At 34.1% G+C, this 14,672-nt stretch overlaps 1 protein-coding gene across 3 annotated transcripts in view; it reads left to right on the plus strand.

Moving 5' to 3' along the window:
* The window catches only part of LOC123693789 (apoptosis-resistant E3 ubiquitin protein ligase 1), a 37,883-nt gene that overhangs the window by 2,403 nt on the left and 20,808 nt on the right, over nucleotides 1-14,672 (plus strand). For 2 of the 3 annotated variants that reach the window (XM_045639006.1, XM_045639003.1), the window contains exon 2: nucleotides 11,853-12,018. In XM_045639006.1, the coding sequence (XP_045494962.1) occupies nucleotides 11,853-12,018 (166 nt within the window). Of the gene's footprint in view, nucleotides 1-363; nucleotides 543-11,852; nucleotides 12,019-14,672 lie in introns of those variants that run through there. The other variant, XM_045639004.1, reaches the window with a different exon arrangement.

A 14,672-nucleotide genomic window follows, 5' to 3' on the forward strand; every position in this document is an offset into this window, starting at 1 on the left:
GTCAGAAAATCCTGTCCAAGCTTTGATACTGCAGAGCTTTTATTATTTTTATCAATATTCCATAGCTATGATTTACGTGCCTGCGAAACCGGTCGTTGCGCATTATTACAGGATGAAGCTTTAGCATGACGTCACCCACCACCCACAACCACAAACCCCCAAACAAAAATAAGAGGGGGTTGGCAAGTACCCGCCCGCCCAGTCGCGACCCGACCGCCGCGGCGAGCGCACGTCCCTCCGCGATTCACGTCTCTACATCATTAAATATGACCGTTGTTAATTCTTTTGTATTAAAAACAACTCGTAATACCCAAACATAACAATTAAGTATACGAACTGAATGATAAAAATCTTGTAAACTTTTTGTTTAGACGATAAAGGAAGCTGAACCGTTTCGGGGCATTGATACCCTTTTGTGTTGATACAAAACTACAAAATGTGGCAATTTGAGGATTCGGAAATATGCTCTATCGGAATGGTTCACCCTTCGCACAGTCGACACTCAGGGCTATCGTTACTGTCCAGTGTATCGCAGTTTTCAGGTAATTTAGGATATACTTAGGTGACTACGTAGTCATTATGGAATTAAGCTTTCAATGTATAAATTCTTATTATATGTAAACAAACGAAAAATAAATACGACAGACTGAATGAGGTGGTCATGGTTGCTCGGAACAATCGTCATTTCAAATTTTCTATTCAAAAGCTATATTTAAGCTTTAGTATAAGTTCTCAAGTTTGCGCTTAAAAAAAAGTATTAAAATCAAATTAAAAACACCGAGCTTCACTTGTAGGTGGCAAAAAACTAGAAAAAGTAGTTTTCAAGTGGAATTGAGTGGGGTCAAGTAGGTCTCTATTGCAAGCTCTCATCGCGAGAGAACGGTTTTACTTTTAACTTACTTTTTGTGGGTAATTTAATTTATGCTAAACTGGTTAAGTTCTGAAAGATTCCCACAGTGACACGGGCTTTGTTACGTTTCCCGTTGCTTGATATTTCCATTTCATACATAAAATATTTTTTATACATGAAAACATTCCAAATTTTTTAATTACCTGAAATTCCCAGCACATTTTCATTTCTGCGGGAAGATTAAGTAGCTCAAATTTCATGTATATTTCTGTTTAAATTTTAAAAATTACTGGTACTGAAATGGAAATAGAAAATCGTCTAGCTAGTCGTATAGAATTTAGCGTAATTAAGCGATGAAAAGCGCCTTCAACGTTAATTACAGCAATCATGGCTTGCATGAAACATTTTGTTACATAAGTCGATGTGGGCTAGCTTCTACCCGTTGCTTTATTCGGTTGGGTAACAAGAATGGAACATCTTGTATGTCTTCGCAAAAGAAACCAATTTTTTCAGGATAAATGTTTGCCTTATGCCGCATCTGAACTTATTGTATACAAACAATGCCGTGATTGCTTCATTTCTGTATAAAAGTAGGACAAACATTTACTCATTAATTCTGCTGGGAAAAATAATTAAAATCGAATGTTTTGTTTTTTATAAACTTTTCGTTTGCTTTCACGCTTTAGCCCAGTTCCACAAATAATTATAACCATAAAAGTCTGACTGAAGAAAAATAAATCTACATGACGTGATGAAGTGACTCAATACCAAAATCAAATTTGGCAAAGAATTGTTACCATTATTGACATTGTATTGCTGAGAATGAATTTAAATTGCTTGCCCGTGCAAAATCGCAGCATTAACCGTTGGCAGAGGTTAATAGACGGGGGGAGAATTATGGACTGTTGAACACAAAACCCTTCGTTGATTTCGAAGTAAAAGTACAAGTGATCAATTGCAGTGGAGTGTTTGGGATATAACACTGGTGGTTGGCACGGTTCCAACGCGCTATGCAGTTGGACAATCCGAGTTTCTTCGGGGATTTATCGTCTACTCTTTGTAGGCCTAAGTTTTTAACGCTGACTTGTGAGAAATTCGGTCGTTAAGACATGGTTTGGCTGTTAATTCTCTCGTATTTAAACAATGTGCCGTTTAGCTTATAAGGATGCAATTCTGTGGAATGTATTCGACTATTGGGAAAAGCATAATTTTGATTGATGTTGCTTTTATTATATTGCTAGAATAGAGTGTAGAAAAATAAGGTTTTAATTTTACACTATCAATTTTTTGTTCTTTGTTGACTACTCTTGAATGGAATTAACATTAAAACTAGCCAACGAGTTTATTAAAGAGTTTAGTTTCTTCCACCCACTTTTGAATCGTTTATCTCTTTAGTTTTGCATATTTTACATGGACTATTAGTTGTACTATATGTATATTATATATTTTTATTAAATCTTTACTGGGGCCATCAAATTAATGGACTATTGTTTTATGTACTACCTAACCGACATTCTCCAATTATCGTGTGATAAAATTACTGGAAAGTAGAAACACCTGGTTTAACGAGACTTTATTAAATTAAAATACCTTATTATTGTGAGTGGCAGCTGACTTCGTATTTGCTTGTAAAGCTCGCTGGGGATAACGACTATTGTACATAAATCGGTGTATACCAAAATACCCTTAACATATTTTAAGTAACCTTTTTTGCTAACTATCAGATGCTCATTAATTCTCATTTAGTAAATGCGATTTCGAATTTCCTCTGAAGATAATTGTTTAATGTGGATCTTTTGTTAGGATTACCGAACTACAAAAGAAAATTGGCATTCACAATGATTGAGGTCGATGATGACTTGATTTATGAGCAATTTGTAAGGGCATTCTGCGTAGCTTACTTAAGCGGTATCATTGAATGATTGGTATTTATCGTCTACGAGAGCATCTTGACGTCAGTTTTCTGATTCGTTAAGAAATTCCACTCCTTCAAAGCAATCCAAATGCGAACCGTTAATTTTTTTTTAAAACCTTCCACTGTATTGGCAGAGTATCTGTAACACCAATACATATACAAGTACTCGGGTACACAAAGGTCAGTGTTACACGTGTTTATGACCACTTAACACCAGATGGCCAACTTGATCTATCATAAAAATAAATCCCCAAAAAATCAGTTCTACTAGTGTTTATGCAGACACTTGCCTTGTTTTCTTGCTCTACCATAAATAAACCTCAACAAATCTGGCACTGCGATTATCCTTGCAAGTATCCAGGCACGTTACATTGATCCGTGAGCCAGTGCAGTGCATATCGATGCTGCCAGGAACAGGGCGGCAGGTCGCTGCTCCCGGTGCCCTAATTCGAGCAACAAGTCGCATCGATTGATTATATGAGGTCATAAAGGGAAAGTCAGATGCATTGTTAGGGAAAGTTGAGGGGAAGCTTCCTCGATGACTTGATGGTTTGATCGTTTCCTTTACGGTGGAGGAAGTGATTTATCGTTTAAGTATTTTAAGTCATCATTATATGTAAAACTTATTTGTGGGAGCAGGGTTAGTAGTAACAATTTAAGAATCAGAGTTCTAGTTAGTCTTCGAATCTTCTAAACGGACTGTGATTTTGAAAGAAAGCAAGAATTTATTGTCCTCAACATATTGACATCTTTTGATGTATAGACAGTTAATGCTGATTTGAAAACAAAACTTTAATATTATATTAGAGATATAGAGAGATATTAGAGTATTTATTGGCGGATCACAGTAAATGCTCTACGTGAAAGAGACGCCTAAAGTTTGCATATAATTTATTTTTAATTAAACACTGTTCTGCTATACGCAAAGAAAATGAGGTCCCTTTTCGCTTAGCGATGGTAGATTAAAAAACTTTGTACAATGTACCTTGCAATGTACAGTCAAAAAAGACAAAAGTTTGATGTGTGATTAAAATGGTATGGTACGCCACGGGCAGAGCAAGTTTTTTAATACGGTACAGATTTATTTCTTTGCTACAGAGTTGCTTTTCATTTAGGTGACCAGTCTTCTGACCGTCTTGAATCTAGATCTAAATTGGATCTGGAGTTGTGATTAAAGGGAAGCAGACGGATAACTTCCTACGCTAGGAAACTATTAAGCCAGTACCAATCCATACTAATATTATAAATGCGAAAGTAACTCTGTCTGTCTGTCTGTCTGTTACTTAATCACGCCTAAACTACTGAACCAATTTGCATGAAATTTGGTATGGAGATATTTTGATACCCGAGAAAGGACATAAGTAGGCTACTTTTTATTGCGAAATATGTACCACGGGCAAAGCCGGGGCAAACCGCTAGTTACCTATGTTTGAATCATAGTATTTGAGCTTCTTTCATCTCAGAGACCGGATATTGATTCCTTTTTGGGGGCAAATAAATAAATATACTACCTAAATACGTAATTGTTTCCAAATTTATAACATACTAGCGGTCCGCCCCGGCTTCGCCCGTGGTACATATTAACGTTTTCTCTACATAAGAACCATCCTCGTACTTCAAGGAATATAATAAAAAAAGAATTATCGAAATCGGTTCAGCCGTTCTCGAGTTATGGAATTACAACGAAAAGTGGCATTGATTTTTATATATATAGATTTCTGTGTAAACAAAATCGAGGATGACGACTAGTTAAGTTTTAAGTTTGAAAGCAGGTTCAAATAATTCTGAACATGTATTTCTAAGAATATTTTATTTGAAAAAATAAGCCGTAAAATGGTAATAAGCCGTAAATTCCTAGTAACTGATTACCAACTTATTATACAGGTTCAACATGCTTCACCCAAAAGTAATATTGAGATTGTTAAACGAGTAATACTTTACAAAATCCAGTATGGGACAAGCGAACGACTAAATTGGGTCGATTGTAAATAACCTACAAGAGAACATATCGATTACAGCTACAGCTTCCAATTAAAGTTCACAACGTATTGAATGTTCAACATACTTCCAATAGATAGACAACGAAGCTACATTACAAAACAGCCTTGCAGATTATCTCTGGTAATTGAGATTCAAAGTTTTTAGGTTGTAACTTAGGATATATAGGATAGGCATGAAGGTATATACATATATGTAGTTGAAATATCTCTATTTTAATCGCAATTTAAGCGGGTACTTCATACTTGAAAATTACCCGCTACTCCTTATCGCCGACATAAAGTTTGAATGAGAATATCTGTCAAAAGTTAAATTGTTGATAGTACGAGTTTAATATCTTCTTGACTTATCCATTGGTTCAAGACACAGAACAGTAGTTCAAGAAAATTTATCGTTTGACACAATTATAAAATTTGCATATAATTTAAATTAAAATAGACACAGAGGTTTCTTCAAAAGTAAATATTGGAAACACCAAACGCTTTCATCTTAGATATGTATTTACTTTTAAATATGATACAAGACTAGAGGAAAAATATACGAAGACATGCTCTAAACAAATACACGTATAGCAACAAATAACAAAAGCAAACATTTAAGAGATCTCAAGGGCTTTTCCTCAAGTCGACGCAAAAGCGTCCATTCTCCAGCCAGCGCCACAAGAAATGTTATTTGACTAAAAACCGTGTAGTATTTATATCAGAAGATTGTTGTTTTATTCATTTTGTCGTGCTTCTTGCATTTGTTCACAAATGTATCTATTTCAAGATTTCACACAAATATATTAAGAGCAAAGGTCATGTGACTTGTTAAGTGGTTATAAATGTCAAATGCTGCTCGCAAATTAGTTACATATTTACTTTTTACACATCTTTCCTTACATTTCATTTCTTCTAGATCGAGTGAGAGATGATTGAATATTGATTGAAGTTATAATTTTCATACGCTATATTTATTCATATTACCCAATATAGATTTCTGAAAATCATTCTATAAAATATGGAACTGCGGAGCAAATGTCACAATTCGTATGAAAATAATGTCTATCTTTAGAAAGCGATGATTTAAAGGGATGCGTGACTGAATTATGCGACGTGATTGAGTACTTTATACAGGCATATTTGAATATGCAAAGGAACCAAACCCGGAGGGTGTTTAATGTCTAATTCAAATCTGGATAGAGCCGAGATATTAACAAATAAGGCATAAGGCATATAGCCTTCTTTTGGTCAATGAATTTTCAATATTACTTCAATGGTTAGTGAGGTTATTGATGATACTACAACCAATCAAACAAGCAAACAAATAGTTTTCGTTATTATTAGTAAGCATAAAAATATCTAGGTAAATATATTCATTTTAATAATTAAATCGCCCCTCACTCCGAAAACACCTGAACAACTACACTTAACGACACCTTGAATAAAATCACTCCTATAACAATCCTTCCGTATTGAAATAATATGTTTTTCACGTATGGTCGTGAGTCAATACTGCCGCAAGGCCAATAGAGCTTTTCTCGCGTGACAGCACGCGAGAAAACAGTGAAAAGTTGTAAAAAGTCACTTTGTAACACCCGGTGACTTGTGAGGTCAGAGCTTTGTAAATTTCGTCTGTCTTTGTTTAAATTACGATGGAAGTAGTAAGGAAGAAGCACAAAAAATGTAATTATACCTATTCCTATTCTTCTAGCTATGCAAGATTTCCCCACTTAAAAAAAACTTATCTTGCTTGTTTGTAGGAGTTTATGGAATACTAGCTGTGCCCGCGACTTCGTCCGCGTGGAATAGCGACTGCATAGTAGTTACTACTTTACATACAATTATTTAGTAAACACGTACTACCATAAAAAATTCATAGAATTGTTAATAGAATTTATTACTAATCTAAGCTAAAAAACTTACGTACTTTCCGGAAATCCGAGGCATTTTCCGGGGATATCCGGAAAATGCCTGTAAAATATCTGGAAAATCCCCCGGAAAATGTGTGAAAATGTCCGGGAAATACCCGGAAAATATCCTTAAAATGCGTGAAAATGTTCGGGAAAAGCGTGGAAAATGCCTGAAAAATCTCCGGAAAATGCCAGGGAAATGTCAGGAAAATGCCTGGGAAATGCCTGGAAAATATCTCTAAAATATCCGGAAAATGCGTGAAATGGTCCGGAAAAGGCGTGGCAAAATGCCTGGAAAATCCCCGGAAAATGCGTGAGGAATTGCCCGGAAAATGCCCGGAAAATATCCGGAAAATGCCCGGAAAATGTCCGGGAAAAGCGTGGAAATGCCACTTCAAATTTGCGAAGTAATTAAAGCAGACAACCAAAAAAAAGAAAAAGAAAGCTAAAATCTTTCATATTAAATGTATATGGGATATTCATATTTCATATTATGTACTTAATGTATGGGAGGGTTTAAAGATATTTTTTTTGATATTTCTCGATTTATTTAAAAAAAATGATTACGGCCATTATTAGGTTAAGTACTTTCGATATCAGTTTAAAGTTTTTTGTTATCTGTAATACTTACAAAAAAAAAAATCGCCTGTGCACACTGAACGATTACACCTTGTACATGAATGCCTTAGCAAATGTTCGCCGTGATTATTTAAATGATCATAATTTTTTTTATTAATGAACCAATTGACATGAATTAAACACTAAATGACAAAAAAAATTAACTACAGTTTTGGGTTCGGGATCAATTTAATAATTACACCTGCTAATATTTTTTTACATATTTTCATTGTATAAAATCGTAACATAATTTCCTTTATGTATTGTTCTATTAACACATAGATAATATCTTCCCAAGGTACTAAATTTTAATAAAAAAGTTGTTTTTGTTATTTATATCTAAAAAAGAGTATTTATATTAGACAGAAATAAACATAAAATTTTTATAAGTTTTATGGAAGCTGAATGTAATGCAAATGGGCAAATATAAAAGTAAAATTAGGTATTTAAAATAAATAAATGAAACAGCTACCAATTACAGAAAAACTTCTTTTTCGGTTGAAAATTGCTGGATCATGAGTATAAATCTTTATCTCTTACCTTGGGCAGTCTGGAAGAGATTCGATCGCTAGTAAGCGATAAGACCGCCTTATGTACATACCGTGTTAATCCATTTGGTATGATTGTAAATATTTTACTTGGTGTGGTACGTATATTACCACACCAATTGATAAATAATATGTACTCTGATCCCAGTACGATCTGTACCGCGATAGCCATAACGATAATAAAACAATCAGATGACAGTAAAGCACGATTAAAAATCATACTTGTACAGTAGTTGTGAGTGCAATATTTACGTTTCAAAATAACATTTTTTTTTGGTACTAAAACGTAGGTAGATTCTCACGCACGCACGCTGATACGTGGTTGGCTGCCCCTTTTCTCATTCCCGAAAAATATCCTCTAAAATTACCCAAGATTCTTCCAATGATTGTACCATACGTTGGAAATTAACTTTAGTCAACAATTGACCACGCGCCAGGATACTTATTTCTACTACATCCTCATGCAAATCGTTAATTTTTATGAACATTGAAAATAACTGTAAATAAAAAAAATGAAAAAAATTACTTTACCTAATTTTATTAAAAAGCTACTAACAAATAAAATTCTATCAAGAACTAAAGTGACCTTCTTTGGGCGTTTAATATAGTCTTGTAAAAGTTATACATAAAAATAAAATTTCATCATTTTCTTATTTTGTCGTAACTTCAATTCTAATTAAAAACATGAGTCTAACTATATAATTAATTAATAAAGAAATAATTAATTATAAAAGCTACAACTTACTTTTTGTGGGAACGCAAGAAGGATTTTTTAAAATGTCACAATTAACTGTTAATAGTGTCTTGTTTGACATCAAATAATAAACATCTACCCTCACTTGTAAAATTTTATTTAGTATATTCACATAAAATATAAGCACCTGAAGTGGACTCTGGGAAGACATGGGTTAAAAAGTTAAATAAATAAGTACAATTAAAAACCCCACCAATATCATATTATTTAATTTTTAATTATAAATTTGCAAGAAGCGATAAACATGTAAATTGATTTGATTTTAATGAAGTCTCATAGATGGCGCTGTTTCAAATTTGTCTTTATACTACTAAGATTCATTAAACTGTTTCTCTGCCAAAATTACGTAAATGACGTAGTTTTTATTGTGTAAAGCTAGATAATAGCGTGGCTTACCCAAAAACAACATTTAAACATGAGTCTTTAGATTGTACGCTGTGTAATACACGGAATACGTTAGAAAAATAAAGGTTCACAGCTCCTCCCCCGGAGGTGATAACATGATAATGTGTATATAAAAGCCTCACCCGACCTGTTAGTAATATTCATGCAAAATTTGAAGTCAATCTATGCGGTACTTTTCGAGATTAGCTCGGACAAATATACAGACAAACAGACAAACAGACAAACCGACAAACAGACAAACAGACAAAAATTCTAAAAACTATGTTTTTGGCTTCTATATCGATTATAGATCATGGATTATGTATTCTTTTAAAAAAATATTCAATGTACAGTTTTGACTTTCCTACGATTTTATTATATGTATAGATTACTGAATTCAGAAAAATCGTCGAGGGAAAATTTAAGATAGATGTAGTCGTACTTCAAAATAGAAAGTTTTCATAAGTCATTTATTTATTAGATTTTACAACTCCAAACTTTAGTTTCTAAAATGGGCTTATATGACTGATTCTATTCTTTCACTGAGTTCTGCTCGTATAGGTAATGTGTTAGTTTAATAATATCAAGTGTAATTTACTGAAAATGTACAGGATGTGCGATTTTCTTTATCTCGAGTACATAATATTAATAAGAGTTTATGGCGAAATAAAATGTATTGTGTTCATAATTACGTACAAGTTGATTTAAATGGCTTTTCTTTGAAACAATACAATTGAGATTGAGGAAACAAAAGTTAGATGAGGAAATAAAAAAATGTCTGGCGTGACTTTCTGCTTTCGTAAGTTTATTCTTTAAGAAGCACTTTGGAAATTTGTTAATTAAGTGTATTTTTCCATAGAAATCTATAAAACCTTATTGTATTGTAGTAGGTAATCTTCTAAGGGTAATCCATACAAATTAATCCTCGCGTTTTATCCAAGCTTATCAATATTGCCTACTACGATTGCGTTGGATCGTTATAACGTATGTATACATGACATTTCATACTGAATGCCATGTCCCGGATACCACGACAAGGCCCCGGGCGTCCATATTTGTTGATGTTCAGAAAATTGTGTGAAATTTTTATGTACCTGGATTTTATTGGTGTGAACTTCAGATTGCATTGTTAATTCAAAAGTGGGATGGTGGAGGCTGCATGCATTTTCATATGAAAATTATTATAGATTGCGGTTTTAAAATTCGGAACTGAATTGTGCTGCGATTCTGTTAGCTGAAAACTGAAAGTCCGGAAAGTGTACATTTTCTTTCTTTCTGAAAAAAATACCTGTCAAAAAAGCCAAGCTTATGATAAAACACGATTTGGCTCATGCTTATAGTGCCTTTGTGTGAAAAGTTTTAAATGTATTTGCTTATTGACTTTTGACAATACTTTATAGGTTCTCAGAATTATAGAATTTCTACCTATCACAGTATTTAATCACAGTTCTTATATGCGTCATTTGACATCACTATACGTAAAGCACAGTCTGCCGTAATAGAGTTACAAATTGTCTCAGAATCGCTACAAATTGCAGGCGAAATGACTGTAAAGTACCCTACTTTCATAAGTTAGTTGAGCGTCTGAAATGGTTAAATGTGGAGGTTAGATAAGTAGAACAGCCTTGGCTGCCGTTGCTTAGCAACCCTCTATCAACAAAGTTACTGCGGATAAGTGTCTTGGTCTATTGTTTGTATCGTGTGCTAGTCTTTGAGTAAAATTGGTTTATCGATTTGGTGGGATAGGAATAAAAAGAAGCAACGAATGAATATACTAAATAAATTGTTTATATGACATTTTAAAATAATTTTTGTGCGTCATGAAGAGCATTTAATATTTTATATCCCAGTTCAATCTGGCATGTTATCACAAATAAAATTGATTCATTGAAGAATAGTAGAAACGCAATTATTTTGTTAAAAGCCTTCAGACAATACTTGAATTTATTTATGTATATGCTTTTTTATAGTATTAAAATGTAGCACAAAACAAAGCTTTCCGAAACAATACTTAAACATAATTGACATTCTTTACCTTGACCTTCAAGTTAGTTATTGTCCGATCGAAAAACAAAATCGAACTTGATGGAAGTATTAACAAATAACATGTCTGCAATTTTTTATCTAGCCGTAACCAATAGTATATTAATATATTACACAGAAATTATTACAAATTCAAATAGAGTTGCCAACTTTAATAACTTCTATAGGTAGACTATTGTCACAGGGCCGATCTATCCCCCTCGGTGCGGTGATTTCAAATTCTTCTATTATATTTCGTCTATAAAACTTAAGATATTAAAAAAAGAAAATATTTTCAGTGAAAATAAAACAAGAATTCTCAATCTGTTCGTGGCTATGATGTAATGCTTTTAAAAGTCCCATTGAAAAATGGATTCCCTTTTCTTCTTGACGCAGCGCCAACTTGCGATATTAAATTGAAAATGCTATTGGTTTTCGTTTAATAATATTTACAAAGCTGGTTGGTACTTGGTGGGGTTTTTGAAATGTTGTGGGTTACATTTTAATTACTTTGGAAGAAGCCTCTCATCTACGTTCAGAATAATGTATTTGTTACACTCACTCGAGAGAATCTTTCGCCCAATAACTCAACTTTCACGATTCGAGTATCATTATTTCGGCAGGTAATTAGTATAATAACAACATTTCTGTAATTATAGAGGTATCTCTACTACTCTTTTGTATAGTTTCTATTATTTTTTTTATACAAGAGAGTTTCTTGCCGACTCATCATGTAGGCTGCTTTCCGAACCTGTGGAAGATATTAAAATATTTGGTACGATTATGATCTAAAATCGCTACTATAAAAAGTCTAGTTGAATTTGTAAAGTAATATTCTTACAATGGAATCAGCAGTACAATTTTTGTTCCAGGAATATCCACACTATCAGGTTGTGCGTCACCTGAACACCTGGACAGGCTGCCAGAGCTGCCGGCGGCGGAGGAGAAACGCCTGCGCAGAGCTGCACAGGTGCTGCAGCAGAAGTTGGTGCTGCGACAGTGGCTGGCGACGAGATCCCTCCAGCATGTGTATACGAAGTTAGTTCTTTTCTAATCTTCTTTTAATATAAACTTATGAAATTGTTTGGCCGATTGATAACCGTTGAAATGACCGTGACCGAATCTTAAAATCTCGAACTTTTTTTTATAAATGAACGTACGTAGAAATTAGCTCTTGGAATTTTTCTTTAGTGGTAAAAATCTGATTTAGATTAATCAAAATAGGAGCCACCAATGTGCAGTTTATAATTCTGAGTTTTCCAGCAGACAATGTTGCTTTGGCCTCACCAGAATATAATTTTGTTATCACTAGATAGTTGCAGGTCTTTTTAAAAAGTTATAGAAAGCCAGCTGGAGCGCAAAATATAGAACTAGCTTGTTAGTGTGCCAGTATGAGGACAAGTTTGCGAACATTTCCTAGTAATTGAAAGTTTTTACAAATCGCCTCTGGCGCGCTTCGGCGAACTTCGATAAGGCGAGTTATTTCTTCGATGCGTTTTCTTTATGTCAATGTATTTGCTTACACATTGTTTGTCAGAGAAGGCTTTGTTCCTTGTTATTTTGTGATACTTACAAGAAATAATTAAACCCACTTAAAATGGATGGCCATTAGTTTGTTCCGTCTGAGTTTTCTTTTATATTGATTTTCATAAGCAATTCACATATTCAAAACGTTTTCCATACACCGAAGGGTCCACAGTCCCTATGAAAGCATAAGTCGCAAGATTATGCAAAGCTGTCGCAGTGCGGGTGGTACTTGTTATTCTGGTGATATCTTATTCTCGATATAAGATCTTCTGCAGAACTGATAACTATTGGTTCAGACTGAGATATTTTAGAGAATAAGCAGAATGCAGAATGTTACGATCATTACTGTACTGGAGTTGGGAATCAAATGAAATATGCATGAGATGAGTTAGATTAGCAATATAGAGCTTTAGTTTACGTGACCTATAGGCGAGTATCACGGAATGCCTTAGGTTTGACCCGTCTTTAGTCGTTCGTGAAATTGATAGGTTCCCATTCTTACTTAAATTATTGTCTATATGTATTGGTTAAATTTCTATACAGGTTTAAATCTGAATATGTCACCTATTGCATAATTAATACCACGTCGATAAACTACAATTTTGGGAAAATATTAAACGTATGTGTTTATACATAACGGCAAAATACTTCTTCACTATAGATAGGGAGGCGAAGAGGGGAATTTTCTGCAATACTCGAGCGTGGCAGTTTAAGATATGAGAGATACCTTAGACCTAATAGAACAACCTTGTTAACTATTTAGCTCTTTAAGTAGTGACGCGCGCCCAGGATAGACGATCAGATTAGTAAAAAAAAATCGATAGTCTGAAATACTCGAGCGCGTCAGATTAAGATATTGGGGGTTGATTTTAGTGTTTTAAGACTAAATTTAACTAATCTGACGATAAGTCCTTGACGCCGCCAAGTTATAGGGTCGCGAACTTGTAAAAAAAAAACGTTAATCCGGCATTCTCGAGCGCGATTGTTTTTATTTTTATTTTGAAGAATATAATCTAAAACTTACTAAAAATACAAAATCTGCCGGTTTCCGCGTGACCGGAAGTCTGGAGGAGCCATTTCGTCTTCCGAAAAACGCGTTGCAGTATATAAGTCGCGAACGATACATTTTACAAAAAAAAAGTTTGAAGAAACAAAAAAGGTAATTTTATTTTACACAAAAAAGGTCTCTTTACATTTTTGTCCAAAGTTAAAACTTTTTGACTTGAAGCATCATAAAAACTCAAACTCCCGGTTTTTTGAGTATATCTCGAAAACTGAGGGTGTTATGAAAAATTGATATGAAATAACGATGATTAAAAAAAAGAAACTCTCAAACCTTTTTCGGTCAGATTAAGAGAACCCACCAACATTTTTGTCAGATTAAGAAAATATGCTTTCAGGAGACCGAGATAAACCTCCCCTATGAAAATCTGACGCGCTCGAGTATTTCAAAAGGACTTTTTTTTTCTGCATTTTCAAAAATTCATCGTAACTTATCGTCACGCCGAAATCGTCAGTTTTTTTAAGGGGAGCTTCCTTGGGGCCTACTTAACACCCCATCCGAAAATCTGACGCGCTCGAGTAAATTTTTTTTTTGTGCATTTTTGACGAATTAATATGCCTAGCCCCACCACGCAAACCGGCAGATTAGTATACCGTTGTTATCAGAGGCACTTGGGGCATACGTAGTATGAATATCTGACGCGCTCGAGAATGCCCAAGTAACTATTTTTTTTTACATTTTTGTAAATCCGTACACGCCAAACCCACCGCTAAAATGGTTTTTACCATAGAAGCTTTTCTTTTCGAAATTATTTTATCTATCGATTTTGATAAGTCTCGACGACGCCGTTTAATTACGCCATTTAGCTACCTCGCCTCCCTATCTACTACATAGTATAAAACAAAGTCGCTTTCTCTGTCCCTATGTCCCTTTGTATGCTTAAATCTTTAAAACTACGCAACGGATTTTGATGCGGTTTTTTTTAATAGATAGAGTGATTCAAGAGGAAGGTTTTAGTTTATAATTTATTAGGTTTTAGACAAAGCGAAGCCGCGGGCGGTAAGCTAGTTTAACATAAAGGCAACTAAGACGATTATTCACGTTTGAATTCGAGAAACCATTTGTTGTTGAGATGTTATTGAAAACTTTGCGATTTCAAGTT

Source organism: Colias croceus, chromosome 8 (genome assembly GCF_905220415.1).
Source record: "Colias croceus chromosome 8, ilColCroc2.1".
NCBI lineage: Eukaryota > Metazoa > Arthropoda > Insecta > Lepidoptera > Pieridae > Colias > Colias croceus.